This window comes from Aphis gossypii, chromosome X (genome assembly GCF_020184175.1).
Source record: "Aphis gossypii isolate Hap1 chromosome X, ASM2018417v2, whole genome shotgun sequence".
Lineage (NCBI taxonomy): Eukaryota > Metazoa > Arthropoda > Insecta > Hemiptera > Aphididae > Aphis > Aphis gossypii.
The window spans coordinates 29,559,257-29,576,173 of NC_065533.1; the positions used below are offsets into that span (position 1 = coordinate 29,559,257).

General features: G+C 31.0%; 3 protein-coding genes across 3 annotated transcripts; 2 read left to right on the forward strand and 1 right to left on the reverse strand.

Annotated features, from left to right (window-relative positions):
• Positions 1 to 3,576: 3,576 nt before the first annotated feature.
• On the reverse strand, positions 3,577 to 6,728 carry LOC114126534 (uncharacterized). Its single transcript, XM_050207151.1, has 6 exons — positions 6,410 to 6,728; positions 6,020 to 6,352; positions 5,651 to 5,899; positions 4,965 to 5,359; positions 4,445 to 4,802; positions 3,577 to 3,674 (listed from the first exon to the last, which is right to left on the reverse strand). The coding sequence occupies exons 1-6, from the start codon at positions 6,726 to 6,728 to the stop codon at positions 3,577 to 3,579; spliced, it is 1,752 nt and encodes a 583-aa protein (XP_050063108.1).
• A 1,221-nt stretch (positions 6,729 to 7,949) lies between these two features.
• Positions 7,950 to 11,453, forward strand: LOC126552455 (uncharacterized). The gene is made up of 3 exons (XM_050207152.1): positions 7,950 to 8,375; positions 8,604 to 9,159; positions 9,262 to 11,453. The coding sequence occupies exons 1-3, from the start codon at positions 7,950 to 7,952 to the stop codon at positions 11,451 to 11,453; spliced, it is 3,174 nt and encodes a 1,057-aa protein (XP_050063109.1).
• A 14-nt stretch (positions 11,454 to 11,467) lies between these two features.
• Positions 11,468 to 12,553, forward strand: LOC126552456 (ATP-dependent DNA helicase PIF1-like). Its single transcript, XM_050207153.1, has one exon. The coding sequence runs from the start codon at positions 11,468 to 11,470 to the stop codon at positions 12,551 to 12,553; it is 1,086 nt and encodes a 361-aa protein (XP_050063110.1).
• Positions 12,554 to 16,917: the final 4,364 nt, after the last annotated feature.

Here is a 16,917-nt window from a genome sequence, read left to right on the forward strand (position 1 = left end):
AAGTCACAGGTCCGTGTTGATGTGTCGGGTTAGTACAGAGACGGACGGGGAATTCTCTGTAGAGAAGGCTATGCGCATTTACCCGACCAACAAGCAAGTGGAGGCCCACAATAATAAAGTACTACAATACTTTCAAGAAAAAAAATGTCAAAATGTTTACTATTCGAGCTCAAGATTCTTTGGTCAATGCCACTAGGCCGTTAAAAAATTCAATCGACACCGTTATATCGGATGGCATCAACAAGACCGGAGGATTGCCGAAAGAGCTGGTAATATTTGTGGAAGCAAAAGTGATGCTCAGATCTAACATCAATGTATAAAAAGGCTTAGTCAATGGAGCAATAGGTATTGTAACGGAACTGAAATGGGCTGGTGGCTTCCACAGAGGTCAGATTTACAAGCAGGACATACCGGACGTAATAGTAGCGTGGATGGGATCCACCTGATCAAACCAAAATCAATACAATTTCCAGCAAAATTCAGTTACGGAACTGCCGAGCGCCGTATGCTGCCTTTAATAAAACAACCCGTAAAATGAAGGGCACCACAGTCGATTATGCTGTTGTTTACTTGGGACAGAAACTATTCGTACAAGGTCAAGCGTACGTCATTATTAGCAGAGTTCGTAGCCTCGATGGACTTCGTATCGAAGAATTGGACGCTTCAAAAATAACGGGAAAGATATCCTGTGACGTTGACGCGTTGGATGAAATCGAAAGAATGAAAAATATCAATTGCAAAAAAAATATCAATTAAAAATCTTTAAAACAAAAATATAATCAGTACAAATTTACTTTCAACTAAAAATTAGAAAATAAAAAAATAAAAAATAAAATTTTTAAAAACACACTTTTCTATAAAAACATATTAAAAAAAAATTTTAAAATTGCACTAAAAAGACACTTAAAATAATACTTAAAAATAATGAAAAATTTACTGATGACAAATTTAAAAGTGTGTGGTGCTCTTACACTTGACATATACTCCCAGTCTCTATCTTATAAATAGGATTGAACAAAGAAGTGTATGTGAGACTTTTCTCGGCTTTAAATGTTTTGTATGATGCACCACACACTTTTAAGGATCTGCAGCTTGAGCAGATATATTATTTTCGTACCTTGACTTCCTCGGAGATGACTTTGCACACCCGTTATCGCCTATCTGGAGGTCCGTGTCCCAAAATGACAACGGATTATTGTATAGTCATCCAAGACCAAGGTCTATACTAATTTTCAGAATTTTTCATCTTCAAAAAGTGCCTCAAATCGAGCGCACAAGATTTGATTACAGACAAACAAACGTGAAAGCGAACTTAACCCTTTCAGACGTTTAACGATAACGTGATCATGGATAATGTTATTATCTGTTGTTGTCAAATTTTTTCAACCGTTACAACGGGAACTACTTTTAGATTTATTTCCTCAATTTTCGGTAAGTAATTTATATTTTATTTTGCTTGCAATTACTTTTTCTTAAGTAAAACACGCAGATTATTCTAAAAGTGTCTTTAGTTTAATTGTTTTATTGTTATTTTGGCTGTTACGAGAATGTTATTTGATGATTCCAATTGGCATCATTGGTTCTATACGAGTATATTTGTTATTGTGCATATATTACTTTTATTTTTTTTAGTACATTTCTACTATGGCTCTAAATGATGCTGAAATAGAAAATCTCCTTAGAGGAGATATGTCTGATATAGAAGATTTTAATGATGATGATCTCAATGAAGAACAAATTATTACAAAACATATTGCTGAAAATTATATTATAGAGTTTATAGATTTGATTAATGCTGAAATGGACAATTTGGGAAATAAATTGTAATTTTTATAATGTTCATTTTTTCTTTAATATCTTTTAAACTTAAGGAAAGAGAACAATGCCTCTTAGATGGTGAAATATCTTTAACACAAGATTTATTAAACCAAAGTGACAATACTGAAGAAGCCGATGTTGAAAAAGAAAATGAAGAACAGTTACCAGCTAATTGGGTAACAGGTTCTTGGGAAAACCAAAAATATAATCCATTTAATAATATGATGTCTGCTCCCCCTGTAGAACCATATACTCCATTGGAATATTTTAAACAGTTATTCGATTCAAAAATTGTAGAAAATATTGTTTACCAAACTAATTTGTATTCTGTACAAAAAAATGGCAGTAGTATCAATACAAATTCTAATAAAATGGAACAGTTTTTTGGTATGCATATGTGTATGTCTGTAATTAAAATGCCTGCTTACAGAATGTATTGGGCACAGTATACAAAATATTCTATGATTAGTGATACAATGTCACGTAATCGATTCACTGCTTTACATACACATGTACATTTTAATGACAACACTAATTGTTTTCCATCACAGATATTAGACATGACAAACTTTTTAAAATTCGGCCATTTATTGATGCTATACAACATAATTTTAAATTAATAGAACCTGAAGAACATTTGGCAATAGATGAAATTATTATACCTTTTAAAGGTAGAAGTTCTATGAAGCAATACAACAAGTCAAAATCACATAAATGGGGCATCAAAATGTTTGCTTTGGCTTCAAAATCAGGTATAGTACATGATTTTGAAATTTATATTGGCAAAGGGACAGTGAAGTCAAATACTAATCTTGGGCTGATTGGAGATATTGTGATTCATTTATCTGAAATAATACCTAAGAACAAGAACTTCAAGCTGAGTTTTGACAATTGGTTTACTTCTTACAATTTGATAGTAAGTTTAAAAAGTCATGGGATTTTAGGTGTTGGAACTGTCAGATCGAACAGGTTCTCAGGGTATCAGTTTTAAAATGATAAAAACCTCAAAAAGTCAGGAAGAGGATCTTATGACACAAAAATCGATACCACAAATGCAATTGTTGCATGTAAATGGTTTGACAATAAAACTGTGCATTTAGTTTCGAACTACATTGGTTCAGAACCTCTTGGTCAGGTTCAACGCTGGTCAATGGCAGATAAGTTAAGAATACCAATTGAAAAATTACAGGAACTGCTCCTGCTTTTAATTTTATTGACTACCTATTCTATCATCTAAGATAGTCTCGTCAAAAAGTAGAATATCATTCTCCTCAAAATTCAATTCACACACAACACCTTTCTGTGACATAGGCGTGCGCAGGGGATATGCAGGGTATGAAGCTGCATACCCTGAAGCTCTTTGAGGGTCGAAAATCGACACAAGAAAAAAAACTTGTATGCACAAGAAAAGTAATAAGTACATATATTAAAATATTTATAATGATAAAAAAATGATAGAAATGATATCAGACTAACGGCAGTGACAACGTTTGATTCACGTATTAAAATCATAATAAGGCGATTGTTATGCTAAGTTCCGTCGGATGTATACCTATGGCCGGGTGCTATTAATAAATTGAAATATCTAGTTATTAATTATTATTTTATTAACTACCAAGTATTTGTGTAATACATACTTTTTATATTTTGTCATAGTATATGTTACAATATTTTTTTAATTAAACAGTAAGACTTTTCAATATTTGTGTATTGTGTAAGTATATAAATTATTAGAATTTTACATTCTTAAAATAACTTTTAGGGCACACCAGTGGCAGTGTTTTGCATACCCTGAAAAAGAGGCCTGAGCACGCCTTTGGAGAAGCATTTTATTTTTTCTGGGTATAACTCAAGCTCTGTATTTTAAATAACATAATACGTAACAAATAATCAAATAGGAATATGATAATCAAAAATTATATTGAGATTTAAAAAATATTTTTTTTTAATTTAGGTGCTTTAAATACACTTATTTTTTTTCCAATTTTTTTTTTTTTTTGTTGTATGACATAATTTAAAATAATTTTTATTACCTTTTATTTTGTATGTTTATTTAAATATAATAATTATAATCATAAAACTACAGTAATTTGTACTTTTGTATTTTTGTACCTACACATTAAAAACAACAAAAAACAATTTAATTAAAAAATAAAAGTTAATATAAAACACTCAAAGTAAAAAAAAAATAAACAAAACATCTTGACCTTATTTATGAATAATCGTTTTCTTATTTAATTATTAGTTACATAAGCACCGAAACATAATAATCAGTGCCGTCGCTATATTTTGCGAGGCCCTAGGCAACAATAAGTTATTTTTTGGTGTTAAGTGTATAATTTTTCACGATTTACATTAATATTTTTGATTATACATAATGTTATAAATATTACTTACTAAAAAAAGATCAACTCAAAAATATGTGATAAATTTATTTTACTTGTAATACAAAAATCATAAAAAAATCTTAATTTTATCAAAACTCAAAACATTCAAACATAATATTATATAGAAAACAAGAGTATAAAACTAATATACTTATACATTTTACACAACTTTTGAAATTATAATTTTATTATTTCAATATTTGTGTATTAATTAAAACGTTTTATTCTACTTTTTTTACTAGCAAATTCATCAATCAATGAATTATATTCTTCAGATACTGCTAATTTGTGTTCTATTGAGATAGTTGCCAATGAATTTAATCTGTTTTGAGACATCGTACTTCTTAAGTATGTTTTAATAAGCTTTAATTTAGAAAAGGATCTTTCTACCCCAGCGGAAGTAACGGGGATAGTCAAAAGAATTCGAAGAGCAATGGAAATGTTTTGAAAACTACCAGGTGATTTCTTTATCAACGTTAACGCTTGAAGAACTGTTGTATTATCATCAATAATATTTCGAAATATAATTAATTCTGAATACATATCAACTGAATCTAAATCTCTTGATGAACCATCAGTTAATAGAATTTGAAGATCCTTACAATGTTTCATTAGTAATTCGTCGTCCATATATTTTAATTTTCTAATATTATATAAAAAGCCAAAATTATTTTTGTACCAAGTAAATTGAGTAAATCGTTCTCTCATTGAAGAAATTGCGTGATCAATAAGTACATAAAAATAATCATATTTAAATACTAATTCAGCGTCATTAGTATTTTTGTCCTTTGTTTCTTCATATTCAAAAAAGGTCTTGGTTTTTCTTACTCTTTTTATTTTGAAAGTACACTCAATATTTATCGACAATGCAATTTCCTTAGCAGTTTTTTTCGCTTTTTCAAAACCATTTTCTCTATAATTTTCTAAAAAAGTCATTAATCCATCTAATAATTTTGTGCCTATTTCCAAATCTATATTCTCACTTTGTAAATGCTTACTAACTATGTTTACTTCCACAAGTATTTCGTACCAAATCACTAAACTCAAAATAAATTCATAACTTTCGAGTTCGTTTACAACAAGGGAATGTGCTTCATATTTAGTTTTTGGGTCATTTGTTGTTTCCGAAACTTCTTCTAATGCTTCAATTACTTCTGAAATTTGAAAACGAATAGCTTTGACGCTGTTTACTCGGCATTCCCATCTTGTTTCAGATAATGATTTTAATGTCAAATGTTTACAGTATTTTTTTAAAATGTCCCATCGGCTAGTTGATGATGAAAATACACAATAAATTTTTTGAATCACTCCAAAAAAACTGATAGCTTTTACAGAACTCTTAGCTATATCACCAAGTAATAAATTCAAATTATGAGTTGCACAAGGTGTAAAAAATGCTCTTGGATTCTTTTGTTTTATACGTGATTGAACGCCTTGATATTCACCTTTCATATTTGCCCCATTGTCATATCCTTGACCTCGGCAATCTCTTAACTCAATTTTGTACTCAGCTAGTTTTGAAATAAGAATATTTGACAAATTTAGCCCAGTGGTTGATGTACAGTGTATAAACTCTAAAAAATATTCTTCTACGCATGGTTCAATAGACTGATTTTCTGTATGTAAATTTACAATTCTCAACATAATGGATACTTGTTCTTTGTGACTTATATCTGGCGTACAATCTATCAACACTGAATAATATTTTGCATTCTGCACCAAACTAATAATTTTTTTTTTTATTTCATTAGCCATTAAATTAACCAATTCATTTTGTATTTCAGGTCCAAGATAGTGGTCAAAAGTCTCTTTACATTTTATTCTACGAACATGTTCAGAAATGATTGGATCGAATTTCTCCATCATTTCAATTAATCCTAAAAATTTCCCATTTTTTTCTGTATACAATTTATCAGATGATCCTCGAAAAGAATCATTATGTTGCGCCAAAAAATGTATAGCTGCTAAAATTCTTTTAAGAACACTTCTCCAATGTAACTTTTCTTTTTCAATTAAAGCTAAATGCGCTTTATCTATAACTTGATTAGTTTTTAAACGATATTTTAGGTCATTCCATTTTTTAAGGGCTTCATAATGAATCATAGAATTTTCATGATGCTTTAGACTTGTTGACAAATTTTTCCAATCTTGAATGCCATTAGAAATAAAATTACAATTTTTAACATAATGGTTAAAAAGCTTACAGCAAAAACAATACACACAATTGTGTCTTTTAGAGTAAATAAGCCACGGACGATTTACATTTTCTCCATTTGGCATTAGTCGATAATAGTATTTTTCAGTGAACCTTCTTGCTGGTTTTTCATCATTTTGGGGAAAATCGTAATTATTAATTTGAATTGGTCCTAAAGTTACAATAGTTGCTATAATATCATTAGAAATAATAGAAGGCCAATAACCAGGATCATCTAATTTACCATTCAATTCACTATTATTCATTTCTATATCTCTCACTTGGTCATTTTCATTCGTCAACATTTTCACTTTTACTTCTGTGAACATATCTACGCTTCTTATAACACTATCAGTTTGATTTTGAACGTTGTCGTTGTGATTAAAAATTTCGTCAGATGTCTGCACTACATCATTTTTAGTATTTATTTTTACTTCAATTTCTGCAGGATTTTTTATTTCACTAGATGAAACTTGTTGTAGTCGAGAGCAGTTAAAAAACCCTAATTTATCTAATGAGCCTCTTTGTTTTTTAATAAATTCTTCTCTTTTTTGTTTTTTTAATCTTTTTTGGTGACCTGAAGGGAACGATCTATACTGATCACGATCTCTACTCGCCATCTTGCAGTAAAACTATATTGAAAAAAAAGAATAGTCAAAAATCGTTTACTTGGGAAATATTATAGATTTTATTTCATAAATATTAAGCATATTAACAATGCCATTGTTTTGTTTTTATGTCATTAAAAAGGCTAATAATATGGCTATAATACCTATGCCTTAAAAAATATTAAAATATGCACTATAATATGTTTAATAAACAATCACTATATGTGATTGTATAGTCGATACTCGACGTACCACGAATAAAATATACTATTTTTTTATAAATACTAAATTCACAATATTTATTAACTACGTATTCGTTAAAGAATCAATTAAGATATGAGATACAATAAACATGATATCTCCCATATTACTGGAATATTTTTATCTATAAGTAGATAATCTTATATATAAAAATGAATCGCAAAATTTAGTAAGCGCATAACTCAACAACGCCTGGACCGATTTCGCTCATTCTTTTTTTGTTTGGGTCGTAATTGTCAGGAGAAGGTTCTTACGGACGAAAAATTTGAGAAAGTTATCGGGTTAGAGAAATATGACGAGGTGGTGATGAAAAAAGAGGCGCCATCTATCCAGCAAATAGTCAACTAAATTATTTTTGGTAGTCAATGGCAACCATTTAAATAAAATAAATCATTTATTTAAAATGTTTTTAAAAATGCATGCAAATAGACATACAAACAACGCAAATGTTCGCAAATGTTCGTTGAAGTCCAAGGATAGTTTTTACGGCTAGAAAAATTAGAATTATTGCTGGAAAAACCCTAAAAATAGCCCTTTTCTTTTTAAAATAGCCCTTCCTATAATATTTATAATATAATACTGATCGTATCCATGGCAACCAACAATCGTGTTTTGTGCAGAGTGTTTAGTTAGTTAGTGTTTGTTTAGTTCGTGATTAGTGAAAAAAAATTTATATTTGATATGCCTCCTATAAGACGAAGCAATTTAGGTAGAAGAACCAGAAATGCTACAAACCAAGCTAATTACCGATCTAATTCACAAACGCGTGAAGCGCGAGCAAGTTTGAATCGAGCTGCTTTTAGTTACGATGTGTCAATTGACTACAGTAACTACCAATGTGTTGTTATTGGTTCTATGAACTCGGTTTGCTCACACTGTAAGGCATTAAAATACAAAAACGAAGCCAATGGATTGTGTTGCGCAAATGGTAAAGTGAAATTGATACCATTGGATCCACCACCAGAACCATTGTACTCATTGGTTTCAGGAATAGGAACAGATTCTATACACTTTTTGACAAATATCCAACAATATAACAATTGCTTTCAAATGACTTCATTTGTGGCAACAAATGTAGTTCGGGAAAATTTTATGCCAACTTTCAAGGTATGTATTATAGCAGTTACTCATAATTATTTTAGCGAACAAAATTTTCTGTCACCAAAGTTAAGATGTGTCACTAATCTTCAATTTCTTAATCATTACGAAATATATCACTTAGTCATCATATTATATTATGGTGTTTCAGTTTCAGTGACACTTTTATTATATTTTATATTTGATAGATATTAGTTAAAACTAAATATATACTTTTTAAGATCAAAATTATTTAAGTTTGATCACCGACAATCCATTAATTTATACCACACCATAATATATTTTTTTTATTTACAGATACAAGGGCAAATATATCATAGAGCAGGTTCACTGTTACCAGTGTCAGATAGCGACAACAAATTCCTGCAAATTTATTTTATGGGCAATTCACCACAAGAAATTGATCTGCGTTGTGCACATAACAATTTAGTAAAGAGGTCTATTGTAGAACAATTACAAACTTTATTTCATCAGCACAATCAATTGATTATATTGTTTAAAACTGCCCTGGATCTGATGCCATCCGATAATCACAAAATTGTAATCAGAGCTGATAAAACACCTGCAGGTCAACATACAAGACGTTTTAATGCACCAACTATTGATGAAGTTGCTATCGTTGTAGTTGGAGAAAACTTGGAATCCCGTGATATTGTTTTACGTCGTCGGAATGATCAATTACAACGTATAAAGGAAACACACCGCTCATATGATGCACTGCAATATCCCATTATATTTTGGCAAGGTGAAGATGGCTACGATTTCTCAATAAAAATGATAAATCCCATTGCAGGTAACTAAAATATTAGTTTAGCTATGGCGATAATATCTCAGTCATTATATTATGTATTTTAATTTTATATTTGAATGTTATTAAAACAAAATCTATTTACAGGTTCTGAAACCAACAAAAAAGTCAGTTCAATGAACTATTATTCATACCGCCTAATGATTCGGGAAAATGAAGATAATCACATATTGAAATGTCGGCGATTATATCACAAATATGTTGTTGACATGTATGTTAAAATTGAAACGGAAAGATTAACATTCATCAGGTTGAATCAAACCAAACTCCGATCTGAAGAGTATATTCACCTTCGAGATGCGATTAATACTGATGGAAATGCACAGAATGTCGGTCGGATGACTATTCTTCCAGCAACATACATCGGAAGCCCTCGGCATATGCACGAATATGCTCAAGATGCCATGTCGTATGTTCGTCATTATGGTACAGCAGATTTGTTCATCACATTTACATGCAATCCGCAATGGATAGAAATCAATCAGGAGTTATTCTCTGGGCAATCACCCATTGATCGTCATGATATTACAGCCAGAGTCTTTAGACAAAAGTTGAAATCTTTAATGGATTTCATCGTAAAACATAATGTGTTTGGTGAGACACGCTGCTGGATGTATTCTGTGGAGTGGCAGAAACGAGGATTGCCACATGCACACATTTTGATTTGGTTGGTTGAAAATATAAGGCCAAATGAAGTTGATGCAGTGATATCAGCTGAAATCCCTAATGTACAAGTAGATCCTGGATTGCATGAGGTAGTTATCAAAAACATGATACATGGTCCCTGTGGAACTCTTAATCAAAATTCACCGTGTATGATGGATGGTAAATGTTCAAAACGATATCCACGGACATTAATATCGGAAACAATTACTGGTAATGACGGTTATCCATTGTATCGTCGCAGATCGACAGCAGACAATGGAAAATCAACAATTGTCAAATTAAATCAACAAGATATTGAAATAGATAATCGTTGGATTGTTCCATATTCACCCATTTTATCAAAGACATTCAAAGCACACATCAACGTTGAATCTTGCCATTCAGTGAAATCTATTAAATACATTTGCAAATATGTAGCCAAAGGGAGTGATATGGCTGTGATTGGAATTGGTGCAGAGAATTCCAATGATGAAGTTACCCAATACCAAATGGGCCGCTATGTCAGTAGTAATGAAGCAGTTTGGCGAATATTTTCTTTTCCTATTCATGAGAGACACCCTTCTGTTGTTCACTTAGCTGTGCATTTAGAAAATGGACAAAGAGTGTATTTTACAGCACAGAACGCAGTACAAAGAGCTGCTCAGCCACCATCTACTACATTAACCAGTTTTTTTGAGACATGCCAAAACGATGATTTCGCACAAACATTGCTATATTCTGAAATGCCAAAATATTATACCTGGAATCAATCCTCAAGGAGATTTATACGACGGAAACAAGGAAAACCAGTTCCAGGATATACAGATGTATATTCCACCGATGCGATTGGCCGGATTTATTCAGTACATCCAAGCAATGATGAATGTTTTTACTTACGACTGCTATTAGTCAATGTACGTGGCCCAACATCATTCCAACAGTTACGAACTGTTGATGGTGAATTGTGTGTATCCTACAGAGAAGCCTGTCAACGTTTGCAATTGCTTGAAAATGACGCTCATTGGGATCAAACTCTCAATGATGCTGTAATATCATCACACGCTCATCAAATACGAACATTGTTTTCTATAATCATATCTACATGCTTCCCATCAAGCCCAATTGATTTGTGGATCAAGTACAAAGATTATATGTGTGATGATATTTTGTATCAAATACAGAATAGAATGGGAAATCCAAATATACAAATCAGTGAAGAAATTTACAATGAAGCATTGATTTCAATTGAGGACATGTGCTTGATAATGTCAAACAAACTATTAATTCAATTAGGCCTGACCGCGCCCAATCGTCCAATGCATGACGCTTTTAACCAAGAGTTGCATCGAGAAAGACTGTATGATCTCAACGATTTGAAAGAATTAATTCAAACAAATCTTCCACTGTTAAATGAACAACAGAAGTATGTATTTGAAACTCTTATGAAAGTAACAAATGATGAAACTGGAGGGATTTACTTCTTAGATGCACCTGGTGGTACAGGAAAAACTTTTTTGATTTCATTAATATTAGCAACAATTCGCTCACAAAATAAAATTGCACTTGCACTCGCTTCGTCGGGAATCGCGCAGCAACTTTGCTTGAAGGTGGTCGAACAGCCCATTCAGCACTAAAATTGCCATTAAATATGCATAGCAATGAAACTCCAACCTGCAACGTTTCGAAGAACTCTGCAATGGCAAAGGTTTTGCAGCAATGTAAATTGATTGTTTGGGATGAATGCACGATGGCACATAAAAAATCTTTGGAGGCTTTGGACAGAACCTTAAAAGATCTACGGAGCAATAATAACCGATTTGGTGGTGCAATGATTTTATTAGCAGGAGATTTTCGTCAAACATTGCCGGTGATTCCACGATCAACGCCAGCTGATGAACTCAATGCATGTCTAAAGTCCTCCAGTTTGTGGAAACATGTCAAAGTACTTCATTTAAGCAAGAATATGCGTGTCGAGTTGCAAAATGACCAATCTGGAAACATATTCTCTAAACAACTCATTGACATTGGTAATGGCAAATTTCCTATAGACATGTTGACTGGCTGCATTAACTTTCCTCTAAGTTTTTGTCAGTTAACTCGATCAAAAGATGAACTTATTCAGAAGGTGTTTCCAGATGTTTCTCAAAATTACAGAAACCATGATTGGTTGAGCGAACGAGCTATACTGGCTGCAAAAAACATAGATGTAAATGAATTAAATTTCAAAATTCAAGAACAAATTACAGGCGAATTGATGATATATAAATCAGTTGATTCGGCTACTAATCAAGATGATGTAGTCAACTATCCACCGGAATTTTTAAACTCGCTGGATTTGCCAGGATTGCCACCTCACAATCTTCAATTAAAGGTTGGATCGGTGGTTATAATGTTGCGAAATATCAACCAACCGCGTCTTTGCAACGGTACACGGTTAGCGATAAAAAAATTACTAAACAATGTGATAGAAGCAACTATACTCAAAGGAAAGTATAAAGGAGAAGATGTTCTCATACCGCGCATCCCAATGATTCCGACTGATGTGCCATTTGAGTTTAAACGACTACAGTTTCCAGTGCGTCTTGCTTTTGCTATGACTATAAACAAGTCCCAGGGGCAATCATTAAGTGTTTGTGGTATTAATCTAGAAAACCCATGTTCTCACATGGTCAATTGTATGTTGCCTGTTCCCGTGTTGGAAAACCATCAGATTTGTTTATCTATGCGCCAGTAATCAAACAAGAAACATCGTATACCACAAAGTACTACAATGATAATAATAATAATTATGATTCACATGATTAACAATAAAGCGATTACTTACTTTTAAATCATGACAGAACCGTCACCCTGGTGATAGGGCGTTGTGAATAAAAAATAATTAAATAAAACTATAACAGTTAAAACTATAACTACTTACTTTTAAATCATTATATATGTTTTATTTAATTATTTTTTATTCACAACGCCCTATCACCAGGGTGACGGTTCTGTTCAGGAGAATTTTTTAAAATACGTAGGCACAAAAACTGCCACATTACAAATCTTTCGTCGTGAATTCAACGTAATATTAGCACTATCAATAAGATTAAATTAAAAATTAACACACGGCATACGAAAATGCAAAAAAAGAAAGTAACACACGGGCAACGCCGTGTCGGGTCAGCTAGTTAAATATAAAACACCTGGCGAGTTGCGGCGTGGTGTTGATAAACTTGGTTTATCCGTATGTAAAGCAGCGTTTACTTTATAAAAGCGAACTAACGAATGAAATAGTTTTAAGGTCGGATTGGCATCCGTACTGAACAGTCTTAAGAGGAAGTGATACCCGCATGTGTTGTCTCTGTCTTATACACGCGTAACATAGTTTTAAGTGTTTTGCGCGGGACAACATTACTCATTTAACTCAAAAAAAATGTTTAAATATCATTTAATATTAAAAATAAAGGCATAAATATTCCAATATTTTTTAAAATTATTGTTATATTATTATTATAAAATATATATAAAAACCACCAGTAAATAAATAAAATAAAATAAAATAAAAATATTAAAAATACTTGATAATATTATTGCTGCTAATGTTATCAACATAATATATAATTTTTATTAATAATTTAAATAATTTAATATTTACCCTTAATAAGTCTGAACATAAACAAAAATAAGTCCGCAAAGCTGTAGATATTAGTCAGGAGTTGTTAATTTGTTCGATGACAAAAGACAAATGCCTATTTAGTATTTTACGTCAAAACTTTGTTCAAAATAAATGATAAAAATAAAAGCAGAGGTTCGTCAGAAACAGATAAGCGTCATTTCATTATTATCCATTTAATCAAATCTATTTTAAACGCAGACTATATAGATTTTATGATTATTGACTATAATGTGTATTTAGTATAGGTGTGTTACCGATTAATTTAAAATAATATTTCGTTCCATATCATATAATACTATAGGAACATTTAATTTTATAACTTTTAAATTTTTAAATTTTTTTGGAAACTTAGCGAGGCCCCTAAATATTTTTACTTTCGCGAGGCCCTAGGCAATTGCCTAAGTTGCCTACCCGTTAACGACGGCACTGATAATAATAATAAAGAATCGTACCAAACGATTACAATTATTGCAACAATTACAATAATTACGATTACATAAATCGAGAAATTTCTAGAATTATAATAAAAACATATGAGACGTGCAAAATATGTACAGTAAGATTTCGTATTTGATACGAAAAAACAAAATCGGTTTTTATCCACGTATCGGCAGCAGCGCTAGTGTCGTCGATGCGCATTCTGTCGAAACGTTCACAGTTTCACACTCCATGTATCGTCGGCTGCGGTTATTTTACATTTATCATTGACCGATATTAGTGGTTAGTTTTATTACGTGCTTTTTCCGACGCTGTCGATGAGCAAAGTCAATGCTGTTACTGCAATAACATGCATTTTTACGGAGCACTCGTTGACCATCTTCGTTATTCACGTGTTTTAGAAATAAATTCGTTTGTGGTAAAATGAACATTAAAATTTGTCGACAGCATTCTCTGTGACGTTGCTGTATACCTGACGATTTTTTTTGGGTACACAGAATGACTATTGTCGCAAAATGCGTACTAATTTACGACCGTCGTGCACGGATTATAAACCAATTATTATTGTTGTTGGAATATATGTACGATAAACAAAAAAATTACGATCGATGCATAAATGCTGCGTTATTTTGTTTTTGGACGCCACTGACGTTTAAAAATGTCAATTAATTATTATCGGTCCACAACTGTCGATTGATATTGTGAATAGTTTGTCACGTCATGTTAAATATGCTTGTCAACTAGGTACCTACCTGCAATAGCTGTATTTTTCGCTCAGTACAACTTTAAAATATACGAGCGTCATGACATAAAAATATTATTTATTATTACCATAGGTAGGTACCGGGTAATTTGACGGAAACCATCGTAAACATTAATGTATGTGTTACAGTGTAACTGTTATTTATACACTTCGTACAAGTATAATTGAAGTATTTATTTCTTTAGTTTGGTCCTCGTTAACGTTTACTTTGAGTTAAGTGAACGCTACAGTTTCTTTTGTTAAAATAAAATTGTATTGTCATACAATAACGTGCAGATAACGTACTGTTGTTTTCCAAAGAACAGATATAGTTAAAGTTTTTAACTTTTATAAAAGTTATTTACTTCATAATAACATAATTGAAACTAAATAAAATATAAATATTCAGTCCTTATGAAAAAGATGAAATACTTACGAATAGTCACGAAATCGTGGAGCGATCCGGTGGATTGGAGGGTTGTGGAGCTTTACTTTTCGCTACTACACAACCTTTAGCCATACCGACAATTATTGTAGATCTCTTAGAAGGCATTTTGTCAATTTTAATGCAATAAAACAAATAAAATTATCGAATACAAAAGTAAATTGGAAGGAAAAAAATATTGCAGCGCAATCTACAGTGCGTTATGCAAATCAATCGTATAAAAATTAATTAATAATCGAATAATAGTGCGATCGACATGCTTGCACCATTAGGCCCATGGCTAAATATGCAGGCATGTTCTGCTGAATTCTAGAATCACTATCACTGCGTACTTGCCCAAGGTGACGTCACGTTCCCGTCGAAAACAGATCTTATCAATATTCAAAATGAAATTCAAATTATACATTATAATTAAAGACCGGATTTATATGTTTTTACACATTGTTACTGGGTCTATGCAGTCTTAATATGAGAGTAAAAATTTGGACGATTCGTTTAATTCTGAGTTCGTAGAAAAAGTTTTTTTTGCATATTTGAGTATATTTCATAGGTTAGAGAATATTAATTGCATTTAGCATATTTTAGAGTATTTAGTAAATTGTGAGAAAAATATTTATTTATTATTAATTTTAATGTACGGTACCGGAAAAATTGCTTTTGAACATATTTTACACATTTTTTTATCATTGTGACAAAAAACAAATTATTATTTGTTAATTCTGTAATAAAATTAAAATAATAATTCAAGTTTCTTTTTTATTCTTCAGAAAATAAATATTTGCCATTGCATACACCAAAGGAATATTGTTTTTTTTATACATATATTATATACCTTTAAATTGTAATTTTATACATTTAAATTGTAAAAAAAAAGAAATATATTATTATTAAAACAAGCAAGTTGTATTCTACAAGTAGTAATAATTTACTTCTTGCCCTTAAAGTTTTTGGTTTTTTTTTTATTGAAATAAATAATAGTTTTATTAAAACTAGTTTTTTATTATTCTATGCACATTAAAAAGTTTTGATACTGTATATTATTATATTTATCACAATATATGTGGATTAGGTTTCAATATTTTAAAGAGAGGCCAGAATAGTGTTTACAGTGTAGAAATACTACAATAATTTGATATCTATTAGTTTTTTTTTTTTGTAAAATCTTTTATTAATATTATTTATTAACTTTTGTGAGAGACTATGCATTTTTATTCCTACAATTAATGTATACACATCTTATGTATTTATAAAAAAAATAAATTAAATTAAGTCATTTATCACGGATATATCATTAAATTTTACACAAATTGTGCACAGTGCTGTGATTCATAACTGAACCTTTAAAACACCGATATTTTCACTGATAGTGCATGGTACGGATTAAGTTAATTTCTAGCTAAAACACGGTTATAGCACTGACCTCCACACCAATCGATCACAGTGTTATGCATATAAAAAATCGGTATTCAAACCTGAACCACATTTGCACGGAGTTCAACACTTACGTTTCAATGATATTTTAACCATCTCTGCACTTGAATTGCTACTCGGGTACCTATATAGTAAATTATTTGGAATGTTGAGTGTTATTGTTGAATATTGTAAAAAAAAAAAAAAATGTAAAAATGTATATTAAAGCATATGATATTCATTGATTATTTTTGCATATTTTTAAGAGAATATAATGAGAATATTTGAAAATTTTTTTAGAGATTATTAGCATCATATTTAAGGTATTTTAAGAGAATATAAATCCGGTCTTTAATTATAATATATTATAATAATATACATTGAATAAATTTTGACATTTGTATT

What these genes read in the sequence shown, in the direction of transcription:
- LOC126552456 (XM_050207153.1), top strand. Translation starts at nt 11,468, where the DNA reads ATGCATAGCAATGAAACTCCAACCTGCAACGTTTCGAAGAACTCTGCA.
- LOC114126534 (XM_050207151.1), bottom strand. Translation starts at nt 6,728, where the DNA reads ATGTTCACAGAAGTAAAAGTGAAAATGTTGACGAATGAAAATGACCAA. An exon ending in TTGTGTGTATTGTTTTTGCT is followed by an intron (nt 6,353 to 6,409) that starts GTAAGCTTTTTA and finishes ATGGCATTCAAG; the next exon opens with ATTGGAAAAATTTGTCAACA. An exon ending in ATTGATTGATGAATTTGCTA is followed by an intron (nt 3,675 to 4,444) that starts GTAAAAAAAGTA and finishes TTTAAAATACAG; the next exon opens with AGCTTGAGTTATACCCAGAA.
- LOC126552455 (XM_050207152.1), top strand. Translation starts at nt 7,950, where the DNA reads ATGCCTCCTATAAGACGAAGCAATTTAGGTAGAAGAACCAGAAATGCT. An exon ending in ATTTTATGCCAACTTTCAAG is followed by an intron (nt 8,376 to 8,603) that starts GTATGTATTATA and finishes AAATTATTTAAG; the next exon opens with TTTGATCACCGACAATCCAT. An exon ending in AATGATAAATCCCATTGCAG is followed by an intron (nt 9,160 to 9,261) that starts GTAACTAAAATA and finishes ATCTATTTACAG; the next exon opens with GTTCTGAAACCAACAAAAAA.